Raw genomic sequence first — 20,953 nt, 5'->3', positions numbered from 1 at the left:
CCGCAAATCTTATGTCGCCATCCCCTCCTGCATTCCTTGCTCGCTCTGCAAAAATCTCCGCAAATCACATTCCATTCGGGGACTAAACAAATTTCAATAAAATGAATTTCAAGTGGCAGGCAGGCAGACCGACTTCTGCTTCTTCTTGCCTGCTGCCTCCACTTTTTTATGTGCCTCATGTGGCGCTGCTTTCATTTTCATTTTCATTTTTAGTGGCAATATGCAAAATGAGAACAAAACACCAAATATTTTTGCATGGGCCATAAAAAACAGAACAGAGTGGAGGGGTCTGGTGTGGTGTGGAGGGGGGTGTGGTGTGGAGGCTTGGAGAAGATTCTTTGTCGTGTATTTGATTTGTGGCACGGGCCGCATTTTCTGCAGCCTGAGGTTGCCTCTCCCTCTCTCTGTTTCCCTTTTTGTCTCTTCCCTAATGCTTTGCCATATCTGTGGCCATTTTTTATGGCCAGCCAGCCATCAAGTCCCGCCGCAGGGCTCCGCTCCACTCCTCTCCGTTTTGTTGCTTGTTGGTTGTTTGCTGTCGATGGCCGCTGCCCGATAGTCTGTGTGTTATTTTTGCGTTCTTTCGTTTTTCCTTTTTGCAATATTTAGCCAATAGTCCGTGCATTGTTTGAGCAATGCTTTGTTTGTCCTGCCACTGCCCCTGTCATTGCAGGATAAGAGTTCGAGTAAGCCAAGCAGTGCGAGGCAGCTGTCATGGGGCAGCAGGCGCACGACTCAGGGAATACCCTTCACTTTTCTGTCAATTGGGACTGGGGCATATCATATATAATATAATTAATATGAAATTATTATATGTGCATATCCAGTGGGATGTGAAAGGTCTTAGGAATAAATTAAATCTACGTGACCATCTCAGGAGTCCCAGGCACCCATTGGATCCTCATTGGAGCCCATTGGAGTGCTGCAACACAGAAGCCAAGGCACTGCTGCGCCTCACCTTCTTCCTCAGCCTCAGAAACGAAATGCAGCCAGCCAGCCCTTATTTCCCCCTCCTGAATCTGAATTTTATAATCTCGGAACTGGGAACTGGGATCTGGGATCTGGTATCTGGTATCTGTGGTATCTGTCGCTGGGTGGTGCATCTGCTGCTGGAGCGTGCAGTTTATCAATTATTTTTATCAATTAGCTGTCCAGAGCAGCTTAATTGCCATTCCATTCGCCCCCACCTAATGATGAAGGACAAAGCATGAAGGATGAGGGATGAGGGATATGGAATGTGGATCTGTTTCGTTGTGTTGAATGATGAACTTACAAACTCCGCTTGCTGGGGACTGGGGATTATCCAGTGCTCGGGATTCGCTGGTATCGCCTCCGCCAGGCACGGATCGAAGCTGGACGGTCGTTTTTTAACAAAGTCTACGGGCAGGCTGTAATCATCACAGATGGCAATCTGCAAAAGAGAGAGACACACAAAGAGAGATAGAGAGATGCATTAGAGTAAGAGAGTGTGGTGGAGGTGGAAGGGGGGGGGCACACATGAGTATGCTAAAAATAAATGTTACATAAAATGCAGGCATCAACATTGAAGCATTGAAGGAGAAGAGGAAAACAACGCCACAAATTGCACGACACGTGCAACGCAGCACAGCACAAAGTGTGTGCCCCTGCCACTGCCCCGCCCACTGCCACAGATTCAGAGTGCTTCAGAGTCTTCTCGAGTGCCGAGTGTCCTGAGCCAGCGAATGTCTGCGTCATCAAAAGTGCACAACAATGGCTAAATTACAGTTAAAATTAAAAATGGCGACGCTACCTTTTGCGCACCCCTCCCAGCCCCTACCCAGCTTCTGCCTCGGCTGCCAGCAGCCATCAGATGCACAAAAATGTGGAATGGAATGGAATGGCATGCAGAATGCCAAAGCCAAAAGGAAAGGAATCCTCGTTAAGTGGAGAAAACAAAGGCGCACCGACGGGCGAACAGAGCAAAGGACAGAATTCAAATGGACTGCGGATTCAACCCAGCAACGGATTGGATTGGATTGGACTTAGCCTTCGGACAATCGGAGATCCTCTGCAGCCAGCAGTCAGCAGCAAGGGCAGATACAGGTACAGTTGCCCCAGCTGGCTGTGCCACCCAGAATTCTGTGCAGCTTTGGAGGCTTCTTTCCCACTCGAACTTCGTGCACAAATAAAAACTATATCTGAAAGCTGAGTGAGAGGAAAACCGAGTCATGACTCATGCAGCTGGCACTGGGTACAGTCGCGTCAAGGTCGCCGGGAAGCAACCACTCAGACGACAACCACTCGACAAATTCAATCAGAGCCCCAAGATGTCCTCTGTCTGCTGCAAATTGCACGACCAAGGGGCAGGCAGGCAGGCAGGTATACCTGCCACCGTCTGCCACCGTCTGGGGGCTCTGTTAAATGTCAAGCTTCCATTACGAGTCGTAAGTCGTACCTCGAAGTACAATTGCAGGCGATAAAGTTGACGACAATTGCGGCAATACCATTCCCATCCACAGCCACAGATGGAGTCGGTGCCGCAGCCCGAGTTCGGGCTGCCAGCACGGATGTGCCGTGGCTCACGCGCCACTGTGGTGTCCCCGGGGACATCGACACATCTGCGGTGGAATCGCTGGGCGCAAGGGCCGGAGCACAGCACAGATGCCGCCTCCTCGCCGGCATTAAAATCAATCCAACAGCGACGACAGAACATGCTGCTAATAATTTCCACGGCTGTCTGCCAGGCTCCTGCCAGACTCCTGCCTCCTAGCTTTGCCTTTGCCTCCGACGACGACACTTAGGAAAATTACAAAAAAACTTCCACCGAAAGACAACGAAAGGAGTAAGACGCGGAGGCGTGCTCAGGTGTTGACATGCGAACGGCGTGCAACGCACTGAGCGGAGAGCACGCAACGGAGAGTAGACCCAGAGCAGAGACATCCCAATGGATGGAGGATGGTGGAGGGAGGAGGGAGAATCCGTAACTTGGGCCAATTTCCAGTCCTTTCATTCCAATGGCCCCTAGGGCTATCGTTCCGCATAGAGTGGCGGATGGGGGGGGGATGGTGTGGGTGGGTTCGTGAGATCCTCTTGGAAGCGGAGCAAAAGGAGGATCCTCTGCTGCAGGCATTCTTACGTATAATGTCTGGGGGATATTCCGTGGAGAAGGAAATGGCAAAAAACCAATACAATGGCAATGTGGCATGCCACCAATCAAATTGTGTCATCTGAAATGTACCTACGCTTTCGGTGCCAGTTTTTACAAGTGAAAGTTGGGTAATACAGCAAACCCCCCCCGCCCCGCACCGCCCGCGCCACCCTTGATGACTCACTAAGCAGCCACTCATGCCCCATGCACCATGTACGACCATGCCACAGACTGTAGTGAGTGCCAAGAGTTGCCAAGAGTCGCATCTCCTTTTGGCCAGCCATAAATGGGGGCGGGGCAGCATCCCGCCTCATTGCCTCATTGCCTCTGTCTGGTTGAGTAAATATCATAAATTTTAAAGGCGGGCATTAATGGGCAGCCACAGAGAGCGGCCACAGTGGCAGGTAGCCTTGAGGCAGGCACAGGCCATCCACAGTTTGGGACACGACGTCTCCTCCATGGCGCATAACCGCAGGCACTTTGGCACAGCGCCCGCCCCGAATACTTGGCTGCAACATCGCATCCGTGCCTCCGTTCCGTTCTGCTGCTGCTGCTGCTGCTGCCACATGTTGCCCTTGCAAGTTGCAACCTCCTGTGTGGCTTTTGTGTGACACATTCTGGCCATTCGGGCAGGAAATGAAGCTGCTGGCTGGCTGGCTGGTTGGCTGCCTGGCATATTGCGGAGATTGCAGTTGCAGCTACAGTGCCACCCCCCCAGTAGCCGCCGGAGGAGAAGGCATAAGGCAGGGCAGGGGCAGGACAGGGCAGGGCAGGGCTGGGCGTCTTTTGTCCGGCTTTGGGTCCTGGCAGGGTTCCTGCTTATTAGAAGAGAGCCACAGAGCAGAGCCAAGCAGAGAGGAGAGGAGTCGTAAGGTAGATGTGGCAGAAGGTGCAGGGATCGGAGTGCTCTGAATTTCTGCTGATTATGCAGAGACAGCCACTGAATCCATCGTCAAGTAACATCCCGCCGTGGCATCTATTTAAAGATGCCCCAACCGAACCTTTCTCTCTCTCCCCCACTACCCCACTTCCCCACTCTCCCATTCTGTGCCGCACTTTTGGGGCATCTGTCCGCTGCTGTCCGCTCGCCTCGTAATCCATGGCCCTAATCCAGATGTTGCCTTCGCTAATTGGCAACAAATCCAGGCCAACTTTGACCTTTGCCATTGCCTACCAGCGCTCCTCCCTCCGCCCCCCAGCCCGCTGGCAGTTTGATGTACTGATTGAGTGATTGATTAATCGATTGGCAGCCCTCCCTCCCTGCCTTCCTCCCTTCCGCTGCTCCACTGCTCCACTTCCACTTCCCCTTGCCCCTTGCCCATTCGTTTGCTGCTGTTTTCGCTGCTCGTCGGCTGTTCGATTGATTGATTAGTCGGCGGTTTGGGGCCATACGGCAAGGGCTAAGGTGTAAGGGCTATGGGCCACTTTCAATTACCAATTACCAACAAGGCTGACACACCACTCGCAACCCCCCCTACCCCATGACCCGCCTGTCCATCAGTGTGGCGGGCCTTTCTGGCCTTTAACGCCCAATTGATTTGTTTGGTTAATGCGTGCCGCATGCCCCATTCCGCCTGCCTCCTGCCTCCTGCCTGCTGCCTTTTGGCTGATTCTCTGTGCTCTGTGTGCCAGTAAGCGCCACTCCACAGTGCCCGACAGTTTTCCCTGTGCCACTCTTCAACTACTCCTACCGCCCTTCCTCCCCCCTGCACTTATCTACTTCTGTACCTCCCTCCCCCTCACTTCTTTTGGCTTTTGGGTAACTTTTTAATAGCTCTTCGGACGGCTCTGGGCGGTATTTGTGCGGCATGTGCGCTGGAAAGTATGCAAAATATTTTTAATTTTTTCTGCCTCTGCCTCTGCTTATGCCCCTGCCACAAGCAACCGCGACCTCTGCTGCAACCGACAGAACCATTAAAAATGGCCGACACGGCCTCGTCAATTGTACATTTTAGAGCAGGGTGGAAGGAAGCTGCTGCTGCTGCTGCTGCTGCTAGGAAGAGGGCATGGAGCGGGGGGGAGAACGGAGCAAAACGGTAAAAAGCAAAGTTTCAAGTGCTCCCCAGAGCTCCCACCCCCCACTTCAGTGGAAGAGAGAGGTTGAGGGAAGTCGCTGAAGGGTGTCATCTCCAAAGCATGCAGCCCGCCGTCCCCGTCCACCCCATCGTCATGACTCCCCAATGAGTGTGCGGAGAGGCGGTGCATGGGTCAGGTGGCACGGGGCATCAGCGGACATCAGCCAAGAGCGGACTGAAGCGGACTGAAACGGACTGAAGGCGGTGGCAGATCCTTCCCTTTCGTTTCCTGTCCCTTTTTCGGGGGGGTTGTACATAAATTTTAATTAAATATTTTGTTGGTATTTCTGACGCTGTTTCTGTTGCTTTTTAAAGGCCCGACACTCGCAGCAGCAGCAGCAGGAGAGAGAGAGTGGGGAGGGGGGTGCATGGGTGTGTGTTGCATGCACCACTTGAAATGCTGTGCCACCTGACAGACACCAGACGCCAGACACCAGACAGCGGCCAAAGGGAGGTGGAGGGTCTATAAATTTCAATGTCGCAACACCCAAACCACTCGTCGATGGCGGCGATGGCTGCGTTGCCTGCGATGCGTGCCAAACAGACAACATTTGACTTTGCCCCAAGAGTCAAGGGTGGCTGGGCAGGGCCAGGTCCCACGACCACGACCAGTAGAGCAGGAAAGCAGAAGAGCAGGAGGCATGAGCAGGCACCACCAGTAGGCAGTGACGGTGGACAAAAGCTGCAGGCGCAGCAACAACAACAGCAACAGCGGCAACCCCCGATGTGCCGCCACATACATTTTTTGGCCAAAATGTAATGAAAATCACACAAAAATCCAGCAAACGGCAACCGGCAGCCAAACGCAACAACAGAAATGCGTGCCACAGCCACGAATCGGGGAGTACCCTGCCCCAATCCATGCACTCCCCTTATTCCTTTCCATACAAGGGATCTCCCTAGGATTATGGCTGGAAAAAGGTAGAGATGGGCTAGATAGTAGCTCTAGTCTCTGCTGCAGGCCACTGAATGCTAGTATTTCGATTATTAATCGATACAATCCCGATATATCGGTCTGCGTAGGGTAAGCCACAGGCAGAGAAGGGAAGGGACAGAAAAATGGGGCCACGGCAGAACAGGAAGAAGAAGAAGGCAGCCGAAGAGCAACCGTAAAATAAATAAATTAATTTGTGGCCGCCCCCGCCCCAGCCCCAGCCCGTTACCGTTGCCTTTGCTCGTTGCTGACCCAAGGCCGGTTGAGTTTTAAATACTACACATGTTGCCACCAAATGCTGTTTTCCACCACTTGCCGTGGCACCCACTCACTCTGCATGGAACTCTGTGGCAGGCGAAGCCAACTTCCTTTTCCTGTTCGTGTTCCGTGTGTCCCTGTGTATCCTTTCTGCACGAGTACGAGTATTTTCTGTGTCCCTGCCACCTTCCCTGCCACGGGCACTGGCACCCTTGCACCCTTCTGTTGCCACCACAGATGAGCGAACATTGGAAATTGTTCTGCTTATGGGAGCAGAAGTTGAGCTGAAGCGGGTGGCTGAACGATGAGAATTGGGGATTGTGTGGGAGTAGTGCCATAGCGGACTCCCCTCCCCTCCCCCCACTTCTGTAGTTTTGTGAACTTTGCAGAAATGCAGTGACCGGAAAGTTGTAATATCCAATCGCCACTTTATTTGCGAACATTTCGGCCTCCGCTGCGCCTCCGCCCCCCCTCCCAGTTATTCCAGTTTTGCTGTTGATTGCTGTGGGTGGTGGGTGGTGCGGTGGGTGGCTGGCTGGTTGTAGTTATTTAAATGGCGATTACGTGGCAAGAGCCAAATGAATTGCCAACAAAGCAAAGTGGCAATAATTGAGACCCCAATGGCCATTTCATATCGGAAATTGCAGCCACAGCCCACAGCCCCCAGCCCCCAGCTCCCAGCCCCCAGTCCTGGATTCTGGCCCTCTGCTGTGGCGGATTGTCGGCTCGATTCAACCTCAAAATGCAATCAGATTCGGCCCCAACCCCCCACGCGGTTTCCACAGGTCAGCAATCGTTGAAAGCCTCCCACATGGAACCTTTGCCCTCCATGGACTCCCCAACACCTCCCAGAGTTGGACCCTTTGGAGCGAATTTGGTGCTGAAACTTCTGTTCTTTCCTTCAGCTCTACACACTGACACATCAACTATTTTGGGTCAACGAACCCACCGTTCACAACCGACGCGCTGGGTAATTAGCTGACCGACCCCCTAGGCCTACGAGCACGCACATTGCGGGACTACCATGGACGGAACAGACCTCCCACCGCCAGCCCGGCCAAGCCGACACAAGGGCCCCCGCCCCGGACCCCGGACCCTGTGGGGGGAAATCCGACATCTGATGGCAGTTTCAGTTCCACTCGCAGGACCCCCAACTATGCCACCCCCAAGCCACCGCAACCACCGAGTGAGCGAATCAAGCAAATCAGCCAAGGAACCAAGAAACCAAGAAACCCAGAAACTACCCAAGAAATGCCCACGTTCCACACCCTCCTCTCCACTCCTCTCCACTCCCCTTCACCCACTCTCCCTCTCTGTTCCTTGATGGCATTCCTTAGCATATGGGTCCAATTACGCAGCATATCCTGTGTATCTTTCTTTTCCCCATGCCATCCCATCCCCCCATCCCTGCCCTCCCTGGCGCTGGCGGCGCATCAACAAACACTTCACGCCTGACATTTGACAAGATGCCGCTGCGCGCCCCAAAGGGGGGAGACGGTGTGGGTGGGGGCACCAGAGGGAGAAGCAAAAGAAATCCAAATGCGAAAAAATGGCAATAATATTTTTATGGGCATAAATAATACAACAGTCAGAGGGGTGGAGGGGGCCCCCACTTCCTTCTCTCTCAGTCTCTTTTTGTGGTGTTTTTGGGGGACGGGCGAGAACTGTTTTTCACGCCATTTTCACGAGGGAGGGTACTTGCCCCTGCCACATGCCACATGCCACTGGGCTGGCTTCTTGGGCTAACCGCACGCATTAAATGTTGGCAAAGTCGATTAAGCCTTGTCCGTTGTGCGGCAGCCACTGAAAGGAGCAGAAAGGACACAGAAAAGGACAGCGTGGCCAGCCAAGGACACACTGAGGGAGTCTCTTCCACTTCCACTGCCACTGCCGAAGCACAGTTAATGTGCTGTCTATGACTCAGCCACAGCCACAGCTGTTGGGGGAAAACGTCTCACCCTCAGTGCCACAGCTCCCACAGCTCACTCTGCTCGTCCTTGTCGTCCTGCGTCATTACTGGTCGAGAGAAAGGGAGTGAGAGAGAGAGAAAGCGAGCGAGCAGCAATTTCCTTGCCACTTTGAATCCCTGAAATTACAATTTGGGAGCAGCAGCAGTGTCCTGTCCTGTCCTGCCCTGCTCAATTGATTTCTGCAAGTAGAATCCTGCAAAGTGATCGAAAGAGATCGGAAACTCTCTTGGGAGAGGCTTATCAGCAGGATCTATGGGGCAAGGGATCCACTAAGGAAACACTGGCGGAAACTTAAGCAAACAAACTCCAATCTCCATCCGCTTGTGGAGGGCCCCCGCTATCCCAGCTATCCCACCAAAAGGTTCAACTTTTCCGTGCCCGCCTCCTAAGCGGATCAACATTTTCCATTTAGCAAAATATTCGAGGAATTTAATTTATGGAATCTCCCCCATCGCGAGGGTTTGCCTTTGGGCAGACGCAGGCAGACGACGCTGGCCGTGGGTGGGGGTGGAGGGGGTTAAACATCAAGAGGCAGCGCATAATGCTAAGCAAATACGATAATATTCCAGAGGATAGCCCAAACCATCCCTTACATTTGTCCCCCATGGCCCTCATAGCCCTCATATCCATCTGCATATTCATGCAGTCGATCCATCCACGAATCCATTCACTCATCCACTTGCCACAAGACAAACACATAATCGCTTAGACGGACGGACTGTCGATGATGGGGAAAATAAGGCAAAGTAAGCAAAAGCAAGCAAAAGTAAGCAAAAGAGAGATATTTGCTGAGCCGCTGATGTGCCGCTGACAGGTGTCTCGCTCTGATGAGTGCCTCCGCCTCAGCCTCAGAAATGCGACGATAAAGTCCCATCCAGACAGGATGCAGGAGGCACAGGAGCCACTTGAATGGGATTTTATCCTCGGCAGCAGGCAGCGGCAGCAGACGAAAGGCGACAGGCACGAGGCTAAAGCCAAAACAAAGCCCCAGAAAATGTTTTCATTTTGCTGTCGAGACGGTAACGGTAACAGTAACAGTAATTTGTCTGCCTGTTTACATAGGTATAGGTGTCTCCCCTGTCTGTGTGTGTGTGTGTGTGGTATCTGGTTGGCGGGGTGAGGGGATATACAGCTCATTAAATACAAATCAGCTTAAGCAGCAGCCACATCGAAGCGAAAGTCCAATGCATTTTGCATACCCTGTACTCCATCAATGGGGGGAAACAAGAACTAAAAGCACTCACAGTTCCGTTTGCTTATGGGAACTTTGTACCACACACACACATGTATGTACAAAGGGAATGCCTAGTGGAACAGATCTACGTACATACGTATGTATGTATGTACTTATATTTAAATGTGGCGTAATGGTAATTCGTCTACGCATATTCGTAGCAGCCAGCACGCCTTGCGAAAGTGGGGAGTACATCCCAGCCCGAAGGCGCCCACCCTGACATACAGCAAGCAGCTTGAATGCAATTAAAGGGGCACTGGCACTCCTCTCCCGTAATCCAGCAGCTGCTGCTGATTCTGCTGCTGCTGCTGCTTGGGGGGATACACATGGGACCGCAACGAAATTTCACTTAAGCCGCAGGTAAGACATGGAAACGCTTATCAGACGTGGTGCAGACAGGGAGGGGGAGTGGGAGGAGGAGGGGAGACAACTCAATTTGGGTGCGCGACCAAAGTCAATTTAAAAAGCAAAAAAAGCAAACATTATATTGAAGCGCCACTCAATCCAGCGAGTCCCCAATTTTCCATCTACCCTGCAGTTAAGCCACATCATCATCATCATCATTGCCAGGATGATGGTCGTCAACGTCCAGACACTAATTAGTAATCCTTGACACGAGTTTCTTTGTCATTAAATATGCTACATGCGGCACAGCACATAGCACACCACACCCCAGTCATCCATCCATCCTCTCAGCTCAGCTCAGCTCTGGCTGTATCCTTGGTTGCAATTTGTCCACAGGTATTACTTGCGATGAAATGGAATAACTTTGCTGTCTGCTGTCTGCCGTCTGCCGTCTGCTGTCGTATCAGGTTTATGGCAGAGTGGGAGTGGCAATGGGCAATGGGGAATGGGCAGCGAAAGCCACCTAATCCTCACTCTGCGCTGGTCTCCACTGTCTCCAGAGCCCCCAACAAATATGAGTCACAACATCAACATCTATGGAGGAGGAGAAGGACTATGGTCCAAGTGGAACAGTCATCATCATGCGTGTATGGGAGATGGAGAATGGGAGGGGGGAGACGTGACTGTACTCGCTTAGATCGATAGCGGAACGAGGCTAAGCCCAGAGGCTAGAGCCAAAGCTCTGGCTTCCGCTCTGGCAATCGCAGCTGGGCCACTCGGCTGGCAGCCATTTCCATAATCTCACCATTTGTAATTCATAGTAAATATGAAAATTTGATGCGAATTTGCAGCGATTTCCTCCAATCTCTGCCCCCCCATGCACACACACACACACACACATCTTAGAGGCACCCCCTCCAAACACCCTCCCAGGACAGCCCCAGACAGCCAGGAGACACTCGTGTGAGGGGCCGGCAAATCCAGCGACATAAATCAGATTTATACTTTTCCTCAATTGTGTATGCTGCCCACTTTGTGAGCTTGTGAGCTGCAGGCCCCACACAGTGGGGCAAAGAGTACGCGTGGATGTGAATATTAGAAATTACCAGCAAAATACTGGAAAATAAAATACAACAAAAAATCTATTGAGTAGCGTAAATTATTAATATCTAACGAGTCTTACTGCACTTTGCATTGGATTCTAATCTAAGTCAGAGGTCTGCAAAAAGCACACATGTGCAGGTCTGTGTGCCGACTGCTGCTTCACTTGCAATAAAATCGTACGAGCTGAGCTTTACTCATTTCCGTCTTTGCTCACAATCAATACGAACGATCACTGCTGAGCCGAAGCAACAGACACCCGAACACCCGAACACCCGAAACACGAACGAGCCAGCCAGAATAAGCGAAGGCACAGCTTGAGCGCGCATGCATGCGCATGCAAGTGCGTGTCCGTCAACGCTGAGTGAGTTTACTGAGTAAAGTTTACTCGGGTGATTTGTATGTGTAAACGTATTTGCAATCAGCCGATTGATCTGATTTGAGTATCTGATTCTAATTCTAATTTGATTCTGATTTGTTGGACCCGGACGAACACTGCGGTGAGATCTGCTATCCTTGATATGGCACTTCCTCTCTCGTTTCGCTCAATTCGCATCCAAATTATGAGGCTTGCACCACTATAAGAGTCTGCCCCCAAGTCGTTAGGGGGAGTGAGATCAGTGGGCAAAAACCAAAGGCAAAGGCAAGGGCAGGGGCAGGGGCAGGGGCAGTACTTTCGTTTCAATTCGATTCTTGGGCTCCTTCTTTGCTTTTTGCCTCTGGCTGTGGATTCTGCTTATTGAAATGCCATCGACGTCCATGGTGGAAGATGAAAGGTGGATGTGGCATGTGGGATGTTGACGCCGTTGCAACGGAAATGTAACTGCAAAAATTCAAACAGGCAGACGCAATTTGTTGCGCACATGTGGCGACGCGACGCATATTCTATGTGTGCGTTGGTGTGTGTGTTGGGGCAGTGGCAGGGGCAGGCGCTGGTGCCGGTAACGATGACGCATAATGTGGCACATGTGGAACCACCTCTCTCTCTCGGGGGGACGGTGTCTGTCTGTCAGCCGCCGCCGCTCCCCTTTTTGTGTGAATATTTTATGAAAACATAAACAGGGGACGGCAGAAAACTAGATTTTTCCACACGTTACAAGTGCGAAACCAAAGAGAGTGGGAGGAGTGGGAGTGGCAGTGGGTGGTATGGGTACAATATATATATTAGCATAATTCACCATTTGAGCACGCTGCTGGCGCATGCTGCCGACTGCCAACTGCCGGCCGAACGGTCAATCGCTGGACCAACCGCACAGCTGCGCCATCTGTTGGCGTGGCGCGTACGTGACAAATCAACGAAAATGACCAACCGACCAAACGCCGATGGATTGCAGGATTCGACAATGCGGGGAGCGGCTGCGGCTGCTGCTACGGTGCGGGTGGTGGTGGTGGGGTAACCGCAACACGAGTTACCATTTTGGCTGGCCTAAAAATACAGCTAAGCGCACTTTACATAACAAATACAACAACGGGATACAACGGGACTGAATGCATAGACATGCAGGATACGACGACAGGAGCAGGGCCCAGGGACCAAGGCCAGGGACCAAAGACCATGAACCCACGGAACAGGCATAAATAAGCAATTTACGCAAACTGTTGCCCGGCTGTCATTAGGCGTTGTTGGGGGAACGCAGAGTGCCACTCCACCTCCCCCCTCCCCACACTTATTACGCGTCCTGTGGTCAGGTGCAGGTTGGTGATGGCATGGGGCATGGGGCATGGAATGGCAGCCTGTCCATAGAAAATTCCATTCCCGGGAATCCAGGGGGCAGTATGGAAATGGGAGGAGGCAGTCCTATTTGTTGCAAGACTTCAAAAACCAACGAGAAGGTTTAAAAAATTTTTTAATAACCGTGGGTGGGGGGGAGTAAACGGGGGGGGGGACCCAGCGAGGGCGCCGCCCGCACCGGCAGAGGAAATATATATTGGGGAACTTTCCCCAACACACACCCAAAAACGGTTAAAAATAAAATATCATTTCATACATTCTCGTATGCCAGTTGCCGATGGGTTGCCGACGGTTGGGGTTGGGTGAGGGAGGGCTATCCAAAAGGATGTTCCTGCCTTTGTCAGTGTGGTTTGCTCCTGTGAGAAGTTTGCTCCTCTTATCAATGAAAGTCACTCCTCCTCACACTCGTATGTACATATGTACATATATGTGTGTGTGTGTGTGTGTCTGAGGCACCTCCTTCCAGCTCTTACTCATGCTATTTTTCTATTTCTACCGTTAGTCATGTCCTGTCCTGCGTCCCTCCTCCCCTCCTTCCTCGTCCGTTTTTCTGCTGTTTACTCGCCTCAACACTTGACACATGACAGGACAAGCAGAACAGCAGCAGAACAGCAGCGGCAGCGGCAGAAGAGCCAAAAGCCAAAACAAAAGAAGTTTCCTGCTGAAGGCGACTCACGTACCCGAAAGGAGATGGTTGCATAAGACCGACCTGCGACCTCTAACCTCTATCCCCCTCCCCACTCCAACACTTTGCCGAAAAGTTTTTTCATTTTGGCGTGAAAATTTGTAAACATCAGCAAAATAAACGGAAACTTACAATGGGAGGAGAAAGGTGGCAGGCAGGTGGCATGTGGCAGGTTGCATGTGGCAGGTGGCAGGATGGAGGGTCCAAGTCGTACCCGCCCTCCCTTTTTCGGCCGAAAAATACAACAACAAAAAGGGGTGAATATTTAATAGAGCTGGCCCCAGACTTTTTCATTCACTGTGATGCTTGCTCCCCCCTCCCCCTCGATTCTTCTTCCATTTTCATTTACCAAATGACAAATTGCGCTGCGCTGGGCAACACGAGCACCCTGCGGAGGAGTGCGAGTAGTAGGAGTATGAGTGGGTGGGGTACGGTGGGTTGGCGAGGGGTTGCCACAAAAGGTGTTTGACTTAACACTTGTTGTTGTTGTTGTTGTTACACATGTTCCAGTGTCGTGCAATTTTTGTGCTTTCATTCCCACATGAAGAAAGTTCTGAGGGCGAGCCCAAGCGAGAGCGAGCGACCTTTCAACGCAATTTCCATTCGATTACACTGGGGAAACATTAGCCAAAGATTTCCCTTTTTCTGCTTCGTGGAGTGGCATGGAGTGGGGCAACAGCAAAGAGAACACAACTCCACTTTGGAGTGTGGACTGAGGAGGACTGTGGAAGAAATGTAATTGAAATGGAAGAAGCTAAAGGTAAAGGTAATGTTTAATGTTCCTCAAATTCGTGTACTCGTATTAACTGCGGAGCTCCGCAGAATATGCTATGAGATCATTTGCCAGGGCAATTTAAAGCTAGCAATTTTGAATTTTTAATCGAAACACCACCCTGCTGCACTCTACCGTATCTGTATCTGTATCTGTTTCGGTATCTGTATTGGCAATGCCATAAAAGCCTTATTTAGTGGAGCCCGAGAAAGAGTACATATGTATTTCAATCGAGGTTTAGCAGAGTCCACCAGAGAGAGTCTTGTTTATTCTGCACCTGAACTCAATTTTAAACGTCTTTCGGGTTTCCGAAAAACCCAGCCATGGGCACACTCCACGTAGTCCACACTTTTGAATCAATCGAAGTGCCTAATCAATCGATTTACTCTCATTTCTTGGCACCTTTTTGGAGTAGCTGTCAGGGATTTGTCGGCATAGTCATCGTTCTGGCTGGAGGAAACATTTTAAAATTCAGTAAACGATTCCGGCCGCACACACTCCACACACCAGCCATGCCTTGTCCTCTTGCCCCTGCGCCTTTATTTATTTTCCTTTTGTCATCCTGTTTATAAAACATAAACTCTCCGCTGCGTGCGTGAACTTGTCAACTTTCAATTGGCTTATCGGCAGCGAAGAGCTTTCCCATTTCCCCCAGCTACATCCATCCCATCTAATTGGGGATCCAAAATGAATGACAGACACTTGCGAACAGCAGTTTACAACACTAAGAAAAAAAACCACTGACGGAACTCAACACTTGATGTGAGGTGTCGAACGAAAGGAAGGACGAAGGAGGGTCTGGTCTGACCTGGCCTCTCTCTCTGCCTCTGTCTCTTTTTTTTTATCTCTCAGCCGATAAGCTGGTTACTCAAGTCTTCTGTCTCCTGTTCCAGTGTCCTGTCTCCTGACAAATGTCAACGCAGCACGCGCCAAATGCATTTGTCAACACTGGCAGCATGGGGCATGGACCCTCGACATCTTCCTCCTGGCAACTGAGATTTGCAACAGCTGCAATCGACAAGTGGCACGCTGAAACGCGAAAGAAGGAGCCAACACCCAAGGTTTCCTTTTGGGGGTGCTGAGAGTTTTGCATTTGTCGCTGCTTTCAGCTTTCAGCCCGCAGGCAAGGGGCAAGGACAACGACGAAGACGAGGACTTACAGGACAGGACGAAAACCATTAATCATTAGTGCAAAAATAAGACTGCCTGTCTATGGAGCAGCCAACAGCCACCATTCTCACAGTCTGCGGGTGGGGGTGGGGGTGTGGGTGAGGCGTGAGTCAGGCCATCATCATCCATGGACTGGCTGCACTGACAGAAATAACGCCGTCTCTCCCTCTCCAAAGATAAACTCTAAATCGATACATTCGAAAATCTGTCGTGCCTTGAGCATGTTCCTTTGGTCATGGCACATTTTAGACGGCGAATAAATGTCATTCCCACAGTTCCACGAATTAAAAAAATACCCAAAAATACCTACTATACGTATTTACGTAACATACTTTACATACATGGATGTTTGCGTATCTGTTTTGGGCAGTGTAGAGTGCGGGACGTCGCGTCGCTAAGCGGCTTGTGTCGCTTTCTTTTTCTGCTGGCCCTTTTCTTTGTAGGCAAAACCCCTCCCACTGCCCACTCCCACTGCCACCCCTTGGCCCATCGCACCTTTCCGACATAACAACAATGGGGGGGGTGCATCATTGTGTGAGGCCTAAAATGTTTTTTATCTCGTGTTCGACAGACGTCTGCCAGGTCCTGGAAAATTGCGGAAAATCACTTCATGAAACACCGACTACAGGCACCGCAGGGCAGGGGGCTACACAGATAATTTATTATTCATGTCCTTATATGCAAAAATTCTCGAGTGAACCCATACTTCCACGTCCACGCCCCCACGCCGCCCCCGCCCGACTGCCACACACTCGCATCCCGCTTCCCGTGTCGTACATTTTTCAGTGAACATTTTTTATTTTGGTGATTGTGAGGCAGGCGCTTATATAATTTGACAGTGGCTGGCATAAGTAATGCGACAGTAGTCGCCTTCCCTTCTTTGGGGCAATTGTTGAACGAACATTAAATAAGCCTCAAATTGATGGCCCTGCCATTTGTTAATATTACGAGGATGTCTGACCAAAAGCCAAGAAAAAGGGCAGCATCCTTTGGCATGCTCTTTGATTACATTTTCTCCTCTTCCCTTCTACTTCTACTTCCTCGATTCGGTTCGGTTCGGTTTTTCTGTTTGTACTGGAAACTCTCTATGGTCCTGTCCCTGACACGCCAGGACCGGAGAGATCCGACCCGGCAACGCCTCCTGCAACCGGAAAAGTTTTCCCTGCCATCTCATTACATTTCATTTCATTTCGTTTCGTTCCATTATATTATAATATATACTCGAATATATGTACGTATGTATATTCTTTTTTGGCTAAATTCATTTGCATATTTTTTTGGTTGTTTGGCGGCTCTTTTCATTAAGTTCGACTGTCAGGCAGGACAGACCTCGAGCTCATTAAAAGGCTTAAAAGTTGACACCGCCTCCTGCCTGCTGCCTCCTGCCTGCTGCCTGCTGCCTCCTGCCATTACCACTGCCCATTACCCCGCCTTGAATACCCATGAAGGCAAAACTGTTTAATAAATAAAAAATTGTATTTAAAGAGACAGAGAGAAACAGAGTTTGAGAGAAAGTTTGACTAATTAAAAGCCTCGAACTAAATTAAAATCATTTGCCGTGGAAGATATTCATACAAAAACAAAGAAATTAACTAGTTAAGAGAAAACCCATATCATTAATTTTTTATGGGAAATAGTTTATTGTATGATTTGTCGCCCTGAATTGTTAGTCAACAAAGTAAATAAATACATAATAATTTCTAAAAATAATAGCAAAAACCGTTGCTAAAGTAAAATAATAGTAAATAATAACAGTAATTGATTCAGGCTCGAGAATATGTTTTCCAAATAAGAGTAATTTTTCAAAAGTCTTCTTTTGATTGTGACATTACGTTAAGTTACCAAAAGCAAAAGTGGATTTTCAGCTTGGGTTACAATATTGCAAAACTTTGCGAATTGGGTTAAACTATCTGCATAACATTTTATGTAAGTACTAATAGAGATTCGGAAAAATGGCTGTGATTTTTTTAATAGTTAGAGAGATAGTTGTGGACGATCTTTCCTAGAGCATCATCTTTCTTACAGTAGATAATTATAGAGGAAAAATAGGAGTAAGAAAAATACTATAAAAATAATGATTTTAATTTTAATCTGTAAATTGGTTAAATTAGTTAACATTTAAACTTAGAAAATAATATGGGGACAGAATTAAATTGAAATGGGTTTTTATTGAATTTTAGTTTTTTTGGCACGGCAATAATTTAAATGTACTATTTGAGATATTGGGAATGGTGAACAGTCTTCAGGTAGACTGGTATATGAGATGTCAAAGCGATACAATCCCAGAGTCAATTAATAATAATACCATTTCATTCTCAAGAAACCAAAGAGCATTCCCATGGAGATCTTACGACTCCTCCGAATAATCTAAACGGTTCTTGCCTTACACAACACCAGCTCTCTCTTCCCCTATCTCTCTCATCGGTCACACAGGCACGCGAGGACACGCACAACAAAACAGAAATAAAACAATCGGCAAAAGGGAAACGCAATTCCAGCACAGGCTCCAGGTCCGCTCCAGCACGCGCTCCCAGCAAAGGTGTGGTTGCCGCAGAGTTGCCAGAGCAAATTAATGGACACAATGGGTCAACTATAAATTACACGCGCTCTAATTTCATGCAACAAAAACAATGGAGTGTGGCGTGTGGCGAGTGGAGAGGCGGCTAATATGCAAAGACAATTTAATTAAATGCGCAAATAACAAAACCAAAGCCGAAGCCGAGAGGTTGCGGTAATAAGAGAGAGATAGATAGGCAGAGCGAGAGAGCAAAGGACGGGCCCATGCAATGGCACGTAGTCAGAAGTCAGAGCAGGCTGGCGAGGAGGCTGGGCGGGTTGGGGCTGGGAGCTCAAGAGAGCTTTCCCCAAAACGATGAGTCATGAAGGTCATGACGACAGAAGCGCGCTGCCAGCGGCAAAAGTCGCTGCCAAAACGAGCCGCTTTGATTAGTCGTCGTAAAAACAAGCGTTTTTTGCAGCACTGGTTGTTGTTGCTGTAGCAGCTTGACGACGCGACTCCCAGACAGTTTGGCGCTCTCTCTCTCTCACTCTCGCAAAAAGAGAGTACAGTGGCAAGGGATATGCAATGGAGGGTAAGGCTTCAACATAAGTTGCATTCCAGGATATTGGTGTTAGGCGGACTGCACACCTCATATTTGATATACTTTGCACAGTACTATGGCAGAGAGAGAGAGAAGCTCTCTTGCTTACCGTTGGAGGGCAAGGAGAGACCAGGGGCAGATGAAAAATCAATTTCGCAATGTTACGACAATTTTGACTTGCGCACATGTTTTGTTTGTGTTTTTGTGTTTTCGTGTGTGTTCGTGCTTCGTGTTCTCGTCACTTATTATCATTATTCTTTCCTATGTATATTTCGGTGCGCCCTAACGCACAAGCATTAACCACTAAGGAGAGCTTAATTATTTTGCTAATCAATGGCCAGTCGCGAGCCCGATTAGCGGTTAAATTAAGCATTTTTGACGCTGTCCTGCACGCTTGTGTTGTTATTGTAACTGTTAATTTGGATAACACTCACTCACCTCTCTCTCCCATGCTCACTCTCACTCTCTTCCACTCTGCTGATATGTGTGTTGTGTGCGGCTACGGTGCACACTGAGAGAAATCACCCGCTTCGCTTTGCCTTCTTCTTCGTCGTGTTATGATTGTTCTTGGGCCGCTGCCTCACTCACTCAATAACAACAACAAAAAAGTATAGAAAATATTAAACAACTTAATGCTTTTGAACTGTTTCTTCCTGAGTCCCTTTTATTTTCGCGCGCTCTGAATTGTCCGTTTCGTTCTGCTAGGGACACACAGTCCACTGTCGCACTGGTTGCCGTTACTGTTACTGTTACTGCTGCTACTGTTTGGTTGCTTTTGAGTTGCCGTCGACGACGGACGGGACAGCGGCGCCCGCGTGACGATGCGCTGGTTGCAAGGGCTGATGCTGAACTGTTCGCGAAAGTGTGACTAGCTGCTGCCACGTCGGCTCTGGGCTCTGTGGAAGCTCTCGCGGCAGCGGCAGCAACCCCCAACGCAGGACAGACGCTTGGCACGTGCGGCACGGCACCCACAACAGAGGAGAGAGCAGAGGAAAGCGATGGCGAAAGCAGAAGAGCAAAGCGGAAATCACAACAGCAGAAGCAACCCTGCGCCGGTCTCTGGCGGCCTGCTGTCGGCGTCTGCGCTAAGAGAGCGCACAATAACGGATCATACAGTCTGGCTGAGAAGTGTGTGAACAGGTTGGGACACATAACGAAGAGGAATTCGGAACTAACAAATATCCTTATTTCCATTGGAAATGTGTAATGTTTACAAAACTTTGCCTCTAGTTACTGTTAGCACACTTAATCTCAGCGGTGCGTTAACTTACCAAGCGCACTGTGGCCAGAGCAGATAGCAATGGAGAGAGAGAGAGCAAGTGGAAGCCATCGCAAAGCCGAAGAAGCGAAACGAACGCTCGAGCATAGAGCGCGAGCGAGAGGATAGCTTACTTTAATGCGGCTCGGGTCTGGCACTTGTGTAATATTAGCAATTAACTAACTGAAAATGGGGTTGATTCCTGAATGACCAACACTGGGGGGCGTCGGGTCGCTGCTGCTGCTGTGTGGCAGTGCGGGGTGGGTGGGGGTCGGAGGGAGCTCCGGTGGATGCTGCTCCGAAATCCGAGTCCGTTGAAATCTTATTACGCCGAACCGTACCGGCCGGTGCAGTGCAGAATGCACAATGCTGCCGGGCTGGGGGTGGGGTGGGGTGCAGTGCGGCGTGCGGTGAGGTGCGGTTCGATTGGTTAATGACTCGAATGCTTCCAGTCAACGCAAATTGGCCAAAAGCAAACGGCAAATGCAATCGGGCTAGCTCTCAAAAGACTGTCAGAGGAGGGGTGTACAGGGGTAGGGGTAGTGGAAAATTCCGTATAACTGCCACATTTCATCTCCAACCCACGCAACGCCCATCGCCCACTGCTGGACAGCAATTAGCACGAAACTGTAGACATAACTTCTGCGATATTCCCACGAACGACTAAGTAAATTTAATGTTAAATCCTCACATAGAAAGTATATCTTAAAGGATGCTACGAGTATTCCCCACTCCCTTAGCGCCCATGTTTCTACCTGGATCATGCCTCCCCCCTCTTTCTCGTCACAGACTGACATGCGTACGTTTCAATTATTTGGTGGCTTCTCACGCGAGATGCTCCAGTTCCACGGTTGCACCAATAAATCATTTGATTTGTACACTTGCCCCAAGGCATTGCCATTGCCATGGGGGGAGAGGGTGGGAGGATGAGCGGGCGAGCGGTAAAGGCGTGGCAACACCAGGGGACCAGTTGTAGGACCTTTGGCGGGGTCGCACGTGATGTGCGTGCCTTCCGGTGCTAAATCAAGGCAAGCGCTTTCCAATTGTCTTATGTACCTTTACCCTGCACAGGTCCCCAGGTCCACATCGAGGTCCAGCTGCCACCCAACTTTACCTTCCACCTGTCCCTTCCCCTGTCCCTGTCCCTTCCCTTCCTTATCATCTCTCCCAACCCACTTTTGACCTGCAGGAAGCAACTGTAGTTAATAT

At 49.9% G+C, this 20,953-nt stretch overlaps 1 protein-coding gene across 1 annotated transcript in view; it reads right to left on the bottom strand.

Annotated features, from left to right (window-relative positions):
* LOC111075820 overlaps positions 1–20,953 on the bottom strand; it is a 48,101-nt gene that overhangs the window by 10,582 nt on the left and 16,566 nt on the right. The window contains 1 exon segment of the mRNA XM_041594529.1: positions 1,274–1,411. Coding sequence (XP_041450463.1) covers positions 1,274–1,411 — 138 coding nt within the window.

Source organism: Drosophila obscura, unplaced genomic scaffold, assembly GCF_018151105.1.
Source record: "Drosophila obscura isolate BZ-5 IFL unplaced genomic scaffold, ASM1815110v1 contig_29, whole genome shotgun sequence".
Lineage (NCBI taxonomy): Eukaryota > Metazoa > Arthropoda > Insecta > Diptera > Drosophilidae > Drosophila > Drosophila obscura.
Note: the sequence above shows the minus strand (reverse complement) of the source record. Positions and strands in the feature narration are given on the sequence as shown.